This window comes from Erythranthe guttata, chromosome 5 (genome assembly GCF_056151865.1).
Source record: "Erythranthe guttata isolate IM_541 chromosome 5, IM_541, whole genome shotgun sequence".
NCBI classification, from domain to species: domain Eukaryota; kingdom Viridiplantae; phylum Streptophyta; class Magnoliopsida; order Lamiales; family Phrymaceae; genus Erythranthe; species Erythranthe guttata.
In genome coordinates this window covers 14,481,080-14,494,942 of record NC_142537.1, presented here as the reverse complement: position 1 = coordinate 14,494,942, position 13,863 = coordinate 14,481,080, and the positions used below count along the sequence as shown (strand labels likewise).

The following is a 13,863-nucleotide window of genomic DNA, read 5'->3' as shown; positions in this document are numbered from 1 at the left end:
ATACTTTAATATGCTCCAATTTCATCATTTAATTGAATTTAACCTCAATTTGACCCCAAATTTCACAAATTATTCAATTTTGACCCAAAACATATTTTTATGGACAATTTCGTCTGTCACCGCCGGTTTCCGGTGTTGACATTTTTTTTCTTTTCTTTAACATCTTTTGGCGCCCCGTTTAAACAGCAATATTGTTGTGATTGACAATAATATTAACAATATTACTGTTAAACATAGTAGAATTAACTATACATAGATAACACAGTAATATTGCTATATTAATCTCTAGCGCAGTAATATTAACCAGTGTTCTAAAAATCGACCGATCGAGGCGGCCGATTAATCGGTCTCCGAGGCGGAGGTGATCCAAAACCTTTACGATTTTAGTGTAACGGTTTGAAAAATCGGGTTTTTGCCTGTGAGGCGGTTTGAGGCGGTCTGAGGCGGTTCGAGGCGGTCAAACCTTTAAGGCGGGTCAAACTTCAATGGCAAAAATCGGTCAAAAATCGTTTTTTTTTTCTATACTTCAAAGTAAAAGTTGTGATTTTAATAAAAAAAAATTAGTTTATGCTTTACTTTGTTTATGTTAACTGTTATTTGTTAAAGAACTAATGATGTATGCCAGGAATGTTCAAGAATAAATGTAAATTCAAAAAAATTGCCTTTTTATTTATATTTTGTAAGGATATTTATGTATTATGATATATCTTATTATTATTAAACTTTTATTATCTTATTAGGATATATACACGATGGAGATATAACTATATTTAAATACCTTTTTATATATGTTTTGAGTAATTATAAATAATATCTAGAAATATATTATATGAAATATTAAAAACCGATTTATTTCCGATTTATCACCGATTAATTACCGCCGCACCGATTAATTGTGAGTCGGTCCCTGACCGCCTCCGACCCGATTACCGATTTTTACAACCTTGATATTAACACAACAAAACTCATTATTATTGTGTAACAGAGTAATATTAATATGTTGACCGCTCAACAAAGGTAAACATAATAAAAAACTAAAATAATTAATATTACTGTGAGTGATAGAAATATTACTATAACAAGAGTAATATTACCGTCAACAACAGTAATATTATTGTGTATACATTAATATTACAATAATAGACAATAATATTGTTACGTTACTCCGTGAATAACTCAAACAAAACAAAAAAAAACAAAAAAAAAAACCCAAAAAAATAATAATATTGATGTGGTTGACAGTAATATTATCGTGTTTACAATTATTTTACTATCAGCGACAGTAATATAATTACGTAGAGTTGTCAACAAATCAAACAAATTTATAAAAAAAAAATTAACCAACAAAAAAAGTAATAATATTGTAATTGACTCTAATTGTACTGTCAACGGCAGTACAATTGTATAAATGTAATGTCAACGGCAGTACAATTACGTTAATATACTGTGACAGTATAATTACGTTAATTTACTGTGACAGTATAATTACGTTAATTTACTGTCAGTGACAGTATGATTACCGTTAATGACAGCACAATTACGGTCAACGTTTAGCGGCGGGCGTAAAAAAACACTAAAAAAGTTAACGCCAGAATCCGGCGGCGGAAAAAAAAAAGTCAACGTCAGAATCCGGCGGCAGAAAAAAATGTTTTTGCAAAAAAAAGTTTAAATTGGATTTTTGTGGTCAAAATTGATTAAATTTGGGTTACAATTTATAATTGGGTGTAAATGATTTGGGGTAATTTTGTCATATACATGATTTTTTCCTTTATTTATAATATATTAAAGGAATGGGCTTATTGGTGAAAGAGATATTGCCCCTAAACATAGAATAATAAAGATGGTTGGTTAGGGACTCATGCACTAAAACCCATATTTATTTCTCAATTGTATTTATGTTCGTACGCCGACCTGAAACATAAAATATAGATTTAGAAATGACAACGGGTCGGTTTTGGGCAGGGTTTGTCTAGACGCGAGATCCAACCCATAAAAATATATATAAAATCCTGACCCGCCCCAACCTAGTTCAGGTTAGACTCAAACCCGCACTAATTCATACTTGAATTAAACGGTTCTGACTCCCAAGACCCATTAACCCGTACCCATTGACATCCCTATACAGATTCTTGTCCACTGCGAAATTAAATATAGAGTAAAATAGCAGTTTGCCCCCCCCCCCCCCCCCCCCCCCCTCCAAAAATAATACTTGTTTTGTACTTTGCCCCCAAATAATGTTTTTCACACGTGTTGATTTTAACTCGTTTTTTCGTTGCATGTTGCCCAAAAAGTGTATTTTATGGCGAAATCCTCTACAACTATACACACGCACCAATCAATTCACAAATTGGTATCATGAAACGAAAACTGCACACCCCAACAACCGCGAGCAAAAAAATCAGCAACACTGCAACCCCTCCTTGCTACGTCAACCCCCTTAATTTGTTACCTCTATTTTTTATGGGAAAAATTAGAGAGAACCCCCCATCTAGGAAATAGAGTTAAGGAAACACCCCCTCTAAAAAATAATTAGAGAAAATTCTCTTAGTTAATATTCCACCCAAGTGATATTTTCATAATTCCAAAACTATTCTTAATTATCTATATACTATTTCAAAACCCTAATATTATTTTTAATTTTTCATTCCGGTTTATCGTATTCAGCTTTTCTCTCTTGTCTGGTTTTTCTTCTTTTTTTTCTTTGTTTTCTCCGGCAATCTTCTCCCCGCCGCCGCAAGATGGAGAAAAGAAGAGGAAGCACTCGTCGTTGGCGTGTGGAGGAGAAGCACTCTTCTTTTTCAACAGCATGTTCTACCCCGTCGGCGTGTTGAGGAAAAAGAAGAGGAACATGCTGTTGAGAAAAAAAAGGAAGCAGTCGTTGTCGGAGGAGAATCAACGGAAATTGTTGATGAATGTATTTGTTTCTTTACTTTTTTTTAGTGCTCAGAAATTGTTCATGGAGTGACCAACAATGGTTGACAAATACCTTTGAATCATTCATGTTTTATTTTGTGGACATTGAAATGCTAATTTGTGTTTTTTGTATGAATTATTTATTTTATTTATTTTATTCTTGTTAGGGATTGATTGAATAGTGTGGTGCGGCGGTGTGGTGACGATGGGAATGCAGATTTAGGGTTTTTTGGTGGATCGGGCGGAAGACGGCGCGTGTAGTCGATTAAGCTTGATCGACTCCATTTTTTTAATTTGTATTTTGGATTTTTTATTTATTGATTCCAATTGTATAAATCAATTATAATGTTTGTATATTTTTTGTTTTTGTAAAATATAGTTGATTTTGCATTATTTTTGCAGTTCTGATTTTTTATTTTAGTAGCAGATTCTTAATCGACTATGTTTCATCATAGTCGATTAATATACTTGATATAGAACAAAAAAATTAAAGAATTTCCTTAATCGACTATGCTTCATAGTCTATTAAAACTGATACAAAAAAGAAAAAAAGAAAAAAAAGGAAAAAAAATCGGTGATGACCAGCGCGTGATGCAGTGATGATGTGGCGGGCGGGGATAAAACTGGAAAACATAATGGCTGAAAATTGGTGTGGATTTTTCTCATATGGAACAAAATATTTTGGGCCTCTCCCTATTAAAAGAAAGAAGGGGATAATTAGCATGAACCCCCTCATCTAGGAAAACGAGTTAAGGAAATACCCCCTCCAAAAAATAATTAGAGAAAACCCCCTTAGCTAATATCCTACCTAAATGCTATTTTAATAATTCCTAAACCACCCTTTTTAATATTAAATCTCATTTTCACGTTTCAAAACCCTAACTCATATTTCATTTGCCGTTCTTTCTTCTCCTTTTTCTCATCTTCTCATCTTCTGTCTTCTCTCTTCTCTTCTCGACTGAAATTCGGAGGAAAAGCAAGACGTCGACCGGCGGTGGTGATGGTGGAAGAGTGTTTGTCGCTGCCTCCCGCTGCCGCGTGAAGGGTGGTGACAGATATGTAGTTGGGGGCGGTGGTTTCCACCGACGATGTTGAAGCTGATGACTGGCGGTCGTCGTCGAGGACACAGTGGGTTGTCAATACCTTGAATCATTTCAGTTTTTTTTTTTGGACATGGAAATGCTAATTTGTATTTTTTGTATTAGTTATTTATTTTATTTATTTTATTCTTGTTATGGATTGGTTGAATAGCCTGGTGTGGCGGCGGTGTGGTGACGACGGGGTGGCAGATTTAGGATTTTTTGGTGAATCGGGAGGAGGACACCGCGTGTAGAGAAATTCGCGCAATCTGGAATCTTAATCAACTATGTACATGTTCAATAGTCGATTAAGCTAATCGACTATGCTCTGGTAGTCGATTAAGGTTGATGAACTCCAGTTCTTTTTTTTTTTTGGATTTTTTGTTTATTGATTCCAATTGTATAAATCAATTATAATGGTGGTATATTATTTGTTTTTGTAAAATGTAGTTGATTTTGCATTCTTACTATTCGGAAAAATAGTATTCATAATATTACTTTCCCAAACAGTAATATTACTATCTGAGATAGTAATTTAGCAGCTAACACAGTAATATTAACTAAAATATTTTTTTCTAATAAAAAACAAAATTTCAAAAAAAAATAAAAGAAAAAAGTCAACGCCAAAAAAAAAAGTTTTCCAAAAAAAAAAATTCAACGCCGGAATCTGGCCGGAAAAAAAAAATCATAAAAAAAATGATTTTGTGAAAGAAAAAAATATTTTTTCAAATAATTATTAACATGGGGGTTCATGTGATATATTTTTATAAATCCAGGGTCAATGTGTAATATTAAGGAAGTTAGAGTATAATGGATGGAATTGATAAAAATTATATTATGGAGGGTATTTTAAATTAAAGACATGGGGATGTGTTTATTAGAAAGACTTTTTCTTTTGTGGATCAATGTACATTTAAATCCCTTATTATGGGTCTATTTGCAATTTGTCCAATTTTAATTAACAAAAAGATGAGAAAAGTAAAATACGAATAGGACATGTATTTATATTTTAAAAAATGGTTTGAAAAGTAACGAGGAATGATAGTGCAATTCTTAATTCTTTTGTACAGTTGTCATTCAATTAATAGGACTCCTATCTCTTGTTAACGGAGAGTCCGTTTATAATTCAATCTCCTTTTTTTATGAACTTTTGAATTGACAATTGCATGTCGGGCCGGGCCATATATATATAACGAAAAGCTCCGTAGAAAGAAACAAAAAATTAAACAGAAAAAAAAAAAAGAGACATGGCTACAGAATCAGAGAAAACAATACCATCAAATATTCCGCCAGAGATTATCGAAATTATACTATCAAAATTATCATCTGTTAAATCTCTTCTTCGATTCAAAACAGTTTCAAAGTCATGGAATACTATAATCTCCGATCCTTTATTCATTCAAAATCATCTCGAGTCCTCGAATAACTCTCCGGATAATAATTTCTTCATAAGTTCGTATACATGTGGTTCGGATAGTAGAGGGTTTCCTATGGTTGATTTCGAAGTTAGAAAATCGGACGCCGGAAAAATATCCGAGGAGAATATTCCCAATGGCTACAACTCTATATTATGCGAATGTAACGGCGTTCTACTCTTGAGCAACCTCTTTGACGTCAAATACGGTCTGTGGAATCCATCAATTCGTTGTGAGATGTTTCTCATATACAAATATGAGTTTAAGGAAGATTATATAGTGGATTATGGGATTTGTTATGACCAAATAACAAGCGATTTCAAAGTTGTCTTTATTTTCCCAACGAAATATGCTATTTATTCGTGTAACAACAATTCTTGGACGAAGAAGAATTTAGGAACAAGTTACCATACTATTGGTGGTACTGCAGGTTCAGGTTTAGGTATATTCGTAGATGGAGCTACCTACTGGATTTTGAGAGACAACATGATTAGTATACACTTAGTGTATTTCGATCCAAGAACCGACGAGATCAAGAGGTTGCAAAAGCCCGAACAACGACAAAGTGATGATGACAAATTTCAGTTAATGAACATCGCTTCTTTGAGGGGAAGGCTATGTTTGTACTTTTACAACAAAGAAGAGAGAATTGCTCAAATCTGGATGAAGGAAAAGGGAATCGATAAATGGAAGGAGTTTATAACCTTTCACAATTTTGAGGCTCCGTATAAGTTGTCTAGACCAATATGTTTGGTCGAAAATAAAGTTGTGATTCAAAAAGAGGAAAACATATTTGTCTACTATAACACTAGTACTGATAAGAGTGTTAAAAAAGAGTTTGTACATATTTACGGGGATCGCCGTAAATTGGTTCCATATCGGAATAGTCTCTATTTCCCAACTGGCGTGGGAACGAAGAAAATTAAAGCTCAGCAGTCCAGGTTGATATTTACGTGAGCTTTTTCTTGAATAGTATTTATTCATTTAGGCAAGATTTTATATGTCAGATTTAATTTTTTTTTTTTTTTTTGAGAGAATTATATGTCAGAACCAGACATTGTTTATGTGTTTGGTTGATTGGCATTTTTCAATAATATATTAGTGAATGGGATTTTCTTGAAAATGTGCTAAGCTAGTCACTCTGGTTTTCTTGTAAGAGGATTCTTAAGGAATTAAAAAAACAGCAATTTTATGGTGTCTATGGGGTTTCTCCAATGTTGAATAATGCATATATAATTATATATGCTGTTTTTTTCCGTCTCCTCTACTTTAACCAACTAAAATACAACTTATAATGTGTTTGTTCGTCCACCTTGTCTTGCCTTATGTGTGCATACGCCTCACAAACAATGATCGGGGGATCCAGGATTTGAGTTAAGGGCGTTCAAAATTTAAGATAATAAAAATTAGGGCAAATAGCACTTCAGCCCCTCGAAAAATTATGTTTTAGCACTAAACATACAAACATAAAAAAGAGAAAGTCCCCCTTGAACCATTGCACTTTACCCCAGTAGTAGAATTTTTGGATTTTTGTTTATTGATTACAATTGTATAAATCAATTATAATGTTCTTATATTCTTTGTTTTTATAAAATATAGTTGATTTTGTATTTTTTTGCAGTTTTGATTTCATAGTCGATTAAAATACCTTATATAGAAAAAAGAAATTAAAAAAAAAAGTTAAGAAAAAAACTTAAAAAAAATTAAAGAATTTCTCTAATCGACTATGCTTCATTGTCGATTTACCGTAGTTAAAATAATCGTTGATGACCAGCGCATGACGCGGTGATGATGTGGCGGGCGGGGACAAAACTTGATAAGATAATAGCTGGAAATTAATGGATGTGGGCTTTTCTCAAATTGAGAGAGAAATATTTTGGGCCTCTCTTTATTAAAAGAAGTAATGAGGGAGTTCTGAGGGAGTTTCCTATCCGTAGTGCTGGCTCCGACAGTGAGAATCCACTGAGCCTCGTTCGACAGCGTCGCACTGGCGGGCCCTCTGTTCCCGCGGAGATGCTCAACAAGATGCCGCACTCCGTCACGGCGAACGCGCCGACGGCGATGTTGTCGTTGTGGAACAGCCTCGATGGCCCGACGAGCGAGATTGAGAGCACGTTCACGCCATCCTCGATGGCGATGTCCATTGCTGGCAGTATGTCGCTTTCCGAGGAGCTGGAGGAGGAGCAGACTTTGTAGGCGGCTATGTGGGCCAGGGGGGCCTCCAACAAAATTGCCGGTGGCGGTGCTGGCCGTGTGGGTCCCGTGGCCATTGGAATCGAGGGGAGTCCCGTTGCCGATCCAGAAATGCCGATAATGACGCCTCTGCCGTAGTTGGAATTGTTCCAAAATCAGGTGAGTGTGTTGTCTGTAATGGAAATATTTCTTGTGGCCTTGCAGACATGAATCCTGCCTTTTTTTCCATTGCTTTTGATTCGTCGGGTATTAATTTGGCTGCGAAACCAGAGAATACATTGCGGTAGGAATAGACCATTCGTGGTGTTTGATTGGTTTCGTAAGCTTAAGTTGACGCCAAGAAAGAATTGTACCATCTATGTAAGTAATCCTGGGATTGATCAGATAAGATTTGGCTGTGTGGTAAATCAACATGGACAATGCATGTTTCTAAAGAGATGCCATTTGCAATTGCTGAAATAAATGAAATATTAGGACACAGAAAACAGAGAGAACTCGCATTTAAGACATCATATATTTTATGCCTGAAAAAAATTCAGCTGTTTATTTTGAGTTAATAGCACCAAACCCCCTGTGTTATTTCTAATTGTCAAAAACCCCTCTATGTATTAAAAATTAGCAACGACCCCCTTATATTCTATTTAGTAGTGCAAATCGCCCATTATTCGCCATTTGACTGTTGACTTAGCTTAAATGACTGTAATACCCCTAATACATAAAACACAAATATACCCAAAACACCAATTTGTTTTCAATTTACATAAATGAATTTAAATTCATTAATTAAATACCTTATTCTTCTTCCAACCAGTGCTTCCATCGCCCCAAATGTATTTCGCAAGTTCGTGATCGGTAAAACGCCGACTCAATCGTCGGAAAACAAAATGGTGCCCTCGCCGGAGCAATCAAACTCCAACGGTGCCGTTCGAGATTTTCCCATTCAGTATTGTACCCCACCCTGACCTTCTCTTCCCAATCAATTATCTTTTGTGTGCCACCATCTTCACCGAGGTCAACCCATTTGGAGCAGAATATCGTAAGAAGAAAAGAGTGTATCGGGATGTTGTGCTGCAAGGAAAGAAAAAAAAAAGGTTTTCTGAGCAAAATTCTGAAAATTTCAGTTGGAATTTTCGTTCGGAAATTTCAGGAAAAAGCTTAAAGCTCAGCTTTCAAATTTCCGGCCCTTCCCTTGATTTGGTTTGATGTAGAAAAGAGCTTCAAGCTTAGAATGTTGGTTGGTTTTTTGCTGGAAAAAAACATGAAGGAATGGAGTGATCTGTCTAAGAAGAAATTCAGTCGGGAAAAAAAATCTGTCGGCAAAACGTGCAGAAAAACGTATCGTTTGGTCAATTTCCGGCTAAGGGGCGCCATCAGGGTAGCATTTTGTGTGGGTTGTGCGTGAAAATGGTGGAAAGTTTAAACAGTAATGAGATAATTTGGGGGAGAGGGCGTTTTGAAATTGCCAAGGACTGAATTGAAAATTCTGAAACTTTCATTTTGGGTAATGAAAATTTTGGGGTAATCTGTAATTTTAATTTTTTTGATTTTAAGGGTATTTAGGTCTTTTCAGGTCAGAACACGCACCCCCAGCCGCACAATCCGCGCGTGAAGAACACCATAACCCGTTAGGGACCTTATTGGCTTTGACTAACTTTCATAGGGGGGTCCGTGCTAATTTTTTTAACACAAGGGATTTTTCAGCAATTAGAGTTTACATAAGGGTGGTTCTTGCAAAAAACCCGTTTATTTTCCAAGGATTGCTATATGTTTTTTCTTGGTCTGACATTATATGGAAAATTTTGCTTTCTCACCTTGTACTTTGTTTCCATATCACATTACTCTTTCTCAAATTGTCTCAATGTGGTCATCGCCGTTAGTTTTCAGACCTTTGACCTTAACACTGTTTGGTCTAAGTCTGAAAATTATAAAAAAGTAAAAATAATAATAAATTGTGGCTGACGTCGTGGACTATGTTTTCTCGTAGTCTTGATTTTTTTATTATTTTATTTTTTTGTTTTTCTATTTATTTTTTATTTTTTTAATAATTATTTAAATTGGGAGATGTGACGTTTTTGTAATTTCAGAGCTTATATCAAATGGTGTTAATGTTAAATGTCTGACAACTAACAGCGATGACCACATTGAGACAATTTTTTAAGTACATGGGACAAATCGTTACAATCGAGAGTAGAAGTGGGTAAAGTAAGCCAAAGTACAAGAGTTCTTCATCGGGGCATTTATGAGTTCGTCCAACCAATTTAGTTTTGCATTCATTTTTCTTCCCCATAGTGCCCTACTTTGGAAGAAATATCTTCTTTCGATTGCAGTGTACATTATAGGCAAATTTTCTCAAGCTTTCTAGATTAATTTAGAGTTAAAGAATGAAATAATGTTATATTTTGAATTTTTTTTACCCTCATTTGAAGATCTTGTAGTAGTAGATAGTTAACTAATAACTTCACTCATAAAAAAAAAAGTTGGACATATGCAAGCCCATTTTTTTATTAGTTCAAGACCTCCAACATAAAAATACTAATTTACCCTCAATAAAATTCAAAACCAAATAAAAACCATAAATCATAAAAAAAAAAAAAAAAACAATCGCCGTTACAACACCGATTTTTACTAGTAAAGTCGGCGTTGTGTCGCCGATTTGGTTAACAAATATCGGCACGGTGACGCTGATTTTCGTGAACAAAATCAGTTTGGATAAACCGATTTGGAAAACCAACGAAAACACAAAAAAAAATCAATTTCAATCTCAATTTTGTTTGCAAAATCGGCTAAAACATTGCAACCCAACAAGAAGTAAGCATAGATTAATGTTCATCCACGCATATTTATAAGAATAAATGCTTGATTAATGTTTTTGAATAGACAAACAAAAGTTTAGTAAAAAGGACTTGTTGGTGTTGTGGGGTGGTGGTGATGGTGCGGTGGAGGTGGACAGGTGGTACGGTGGGTGGGTCGCTGGTCGTCGCTGGCGCGGTGGAAGTCTCGTTGGTCGGTGTTTCGGCGGTCTGGTGACGGCAATTGTGAGTTTTTTCTAATTTTTTTTTTTTACTTTTTTTTTTAAGTCTTGAACAAATTAAAAATAGAGTTTGTTTGTATTTGGGCATTATTTATTGATAAGGGTATATTCGTCATGTTCGGTCTTGATGTAATAATATTAAATTAATTTACGGGTTTGAACTAATAAACTCCTTTATGTGGGTTTTAATTAATAAAAAAATGGGCTTTTATATATCCGTCGCCAAAAAAAAAAAAAAAAAACCAATGATAAGAATAAAAAATAAAAAATAAAACCATTATGATTTCTTCAATAAAGAACCTAACAGGTCCACGCTTTGAACTAAGTTGCCGTCCCTATACTTTGCTTCTTATTCGATTTTCATCCCTATCCCATGAGTTGTTTCAAACTTACGGGTTTTTTCATCAATGAGCTCCGACAATATGGTAAAAATTTGGTGTGAAATGAGCCGGGGCAAGCACTACTAGCAAAAAATGTATGGAGGTTAATGGAATATTATGATCGCCTTTTGGGTAAACTGCTAAAAGCTAGATATTTTATCCGAATTCTGATGATCCCATTAGGTAGTTTAATGCAAGAGGACCAACGTATTTTGCATTACACTCGTAACTATACTTTTTTTTTTCGTCCGTAGTGCTTACCAACCGGTGAATATTAAGAGAGAAATGGAGGGCCAGACGGGCAATAGCACGAATCTTAAAGACACTGAGTAAAATTAAAATATTCCTCTGGAGAGCATGTAAAAATTTATTACCCACAAGCACAAATTTATTGAAGTGAAGGAAACAAAAATATATATTATGCATAGCCTAGTCTTTTGTTAGTTGGCACACGACAAGTCTGGGCATCGAGTGATATTCCCGGTCAATATTTCAAACGGTGGTAACCACGAATGAAACAAAGACCAGACAATTATTTGTTATAAGTTTTGTACATGCACAAATTTTATAGGATCACCAGAAAAATGTTTATTTAATAAAAACATTTTATAAAAACTAGGCATAAATAATATGTGAAACAGAAACAAGATGAAAATATCAAATATAATTAAAATGGAGAACTCGACTGCGTTGAGGTTCGATACCTATGTAAGATCGACTCCTAGTAACGCACACACACAAAAAAAAAAAGACCAAAAAAAAAAAGAACCAGACATAATATATGGTCTACATGCATAAATACTTATGCTCAGGTAACATAAACCTAGACTGCTGAGCTTTAATTGTCGTCGTCTTGACACCAGTTGGGAAATAGAGACTATTCCGATATGGAATGAATCCATTGCAGTTTACGTCAATCTCTGCAAACTCTTCAAACGTCTTCTCAGTAGGGCTATAGTAGACAAATTTCTTACGCTCTACTTGAATTACAACCTTATTTCCCACAAAACATATTGGTGTAATCCACAAATACGGAACCCGGAAATTTCCAACCGTCATAAACTCTTTCCAGTGAGAGAGAGAGAGAGAGAGAGAGAGAGAGAGAGAGAGAGAGAGAGAGAGAGAGAGAGAGAGAGAGAGAGAGAGAGAGAGAGAGAGAGAGAGAGAGAGAGAGAGAGAGAGAGAGAGAGAGAGAGAGAGAGAGAGAGAGAGAGAGAGAGAGAGAGAGAGAGAGAGAGAGAGAGAGAGAGAGAGAGAGGGAGAGAGGGAGGGAGGGAGGGAGGGAGGGAGGGAGGGAGGAGGGAGCGAGAGAGGGAGAGAGAGAGAGAGAGAGAGAGAGAGAGAGAGAGAGAGAGAGAGAGAGAGAGAGAGAGAGAGAGAGAGAGAGAGAGAGAGAGAGAGAGAGAGAGAGAGAGAGAGAGAGAGAAACCAGAAAGTGAGAGGGAGAGAACGTGTTGAGCGGCGTGAGAGAGAGGGGAAGAGAGAGAGAAATAAATCCGAAAAAAATAGACGTGACTTTTATTAGGTATTGTAAGGGTATTTTTGGGTTATTTTAAAATCAAAGAATGTGTATCAATTTTTATTTTGAAATAGGGATGTAGTTAAAATATTCTATTTGAGTTTGTCACTTATTTCTATTTAAGTTTGGTTTGAGGGGTGTGGGGCATATTACCCCTTATTTTTTTAACTTTTTCCACACTTTAAAAAAAAAAACAGTTTTTGTACCTTTTTTTTTCTCTGTCTTGTCTATTAATCGACTATCAGCTAAGGCATAGTCGATTAACGATCTGACTGCTAAAATCATGGTTGAATAACGAAATTGACTAATAAAAAAAAAACAAAAAACAACCATAATGCCGTCAATGAAATCCAACACGATTCAAGAAAATAATTCAAACAATAATCAAGCGAAAAAAATAACAAAAATAACTAAAAAAAAAACGAAAATCAACTACTTCTTACAAATCAATAAATATATTGATTTATTCAAATGAGATGATGGATTGGCAATAACAAAATAAAACACACCATCACTATGTCCCAATTCCACTACATGTGACAAAATAGGGAATCGACAAACAAAAATCAAAAAAATGAATTAAAAAATATAACAATTAACTTTAATCGACTACTGAACATAGTCAACTTTACCTTAGCCGACTATTGAACATAGTCGCTTTAACCTTAATCAACTAATGATATATCTAAGACAAAAGAGTTTTCTCAAATTATTTTTTTGAAGGGGTTCTATCTCAAATATTTTTTTTCAAATGAGGGGGTCTTACTAATTTTTCTTATATTATATAGTTTTTTTTAAAGCATGATCATGTCTCTTGTATCATTTCCCTCTTACATGTGAAGATCGCAACTGCACTTTTTGCATTTACTACCCTTGTGAAGATTGCAATTGCGCTTTTTCACCCTGTCATAAAAAACATAGCAAATATCGTCCCGTCCCGATCGGGATTTTACTATTTGGGACTAAAACTTCGGGAATTCGGGATCAAGATTATGAATAAATACGGGATCGGGATTCGCGAATTGGTTCAATCCGGATCGGAATATTTTAATCCCGAATTAGAAAAAAAAAAGAAAAAAAACTAATAAACACACACACACACACACACACATATATATATATATGGGGCTATATGCCAAACACCCTTCGTGGGGATTTTAATTCTTGATAAATCCTTTATTTATAAATGATATTTGAGATAAATCCAATAGGCCTGAAAAACCATATATGCCCCCACTAATTATTAATTAGTATAATTATTGAATTTCAAATAACATTATACCCTTAATTTACACCCAAATCTTCTCTAAAAATTATTCCCCTCATCACGCCA

General features: G+C 34.9%; 1 protein-coding gene across 1 annotated transcript; it reads left to right on the top strand.

Annotated features, from left to right (window-relative positions):
* The first annotated feature begins 5,239 nt into the window (after positions 1-5,239).
* On the top strand, positions 5,240-7,603 carry LOC105964508 (F-box/kelch-repeat protein At3g23880). Its single transcript, XM_012989016.2, has 2 exons — positions 5,240-6,348; positions 7,345-7,603. The coding sequence occupies exons 1-2, from the start codon at positions 5,240-5,242 to the stop codon at positions 7,601-7,603; spliced, it is 1,368 nt and encodes a 455-aa protein (XP_012844470.2).
* The last annotated feature ends 6,260 nt before the right edge of the window (positions 7,604-13,863 follow it).

Excerpts from the sequence above, each read along its gene's own strand:
- LOC105964508 (XM_012989016.2), top strand. The coding sequence starts at position 5,240 with ATGGCTACAGAATCAGAGAAAACAATACCATCAAATATTCCGCCAGAG. Across the intron at positions 6,349-7,344 it reads ATTAAAGCTCAGCAGTCCAG|TGCTGGCTCCGACAGTGAGA; the intron begins GTTGATATTTAC and ends TCCTATCCGTAG.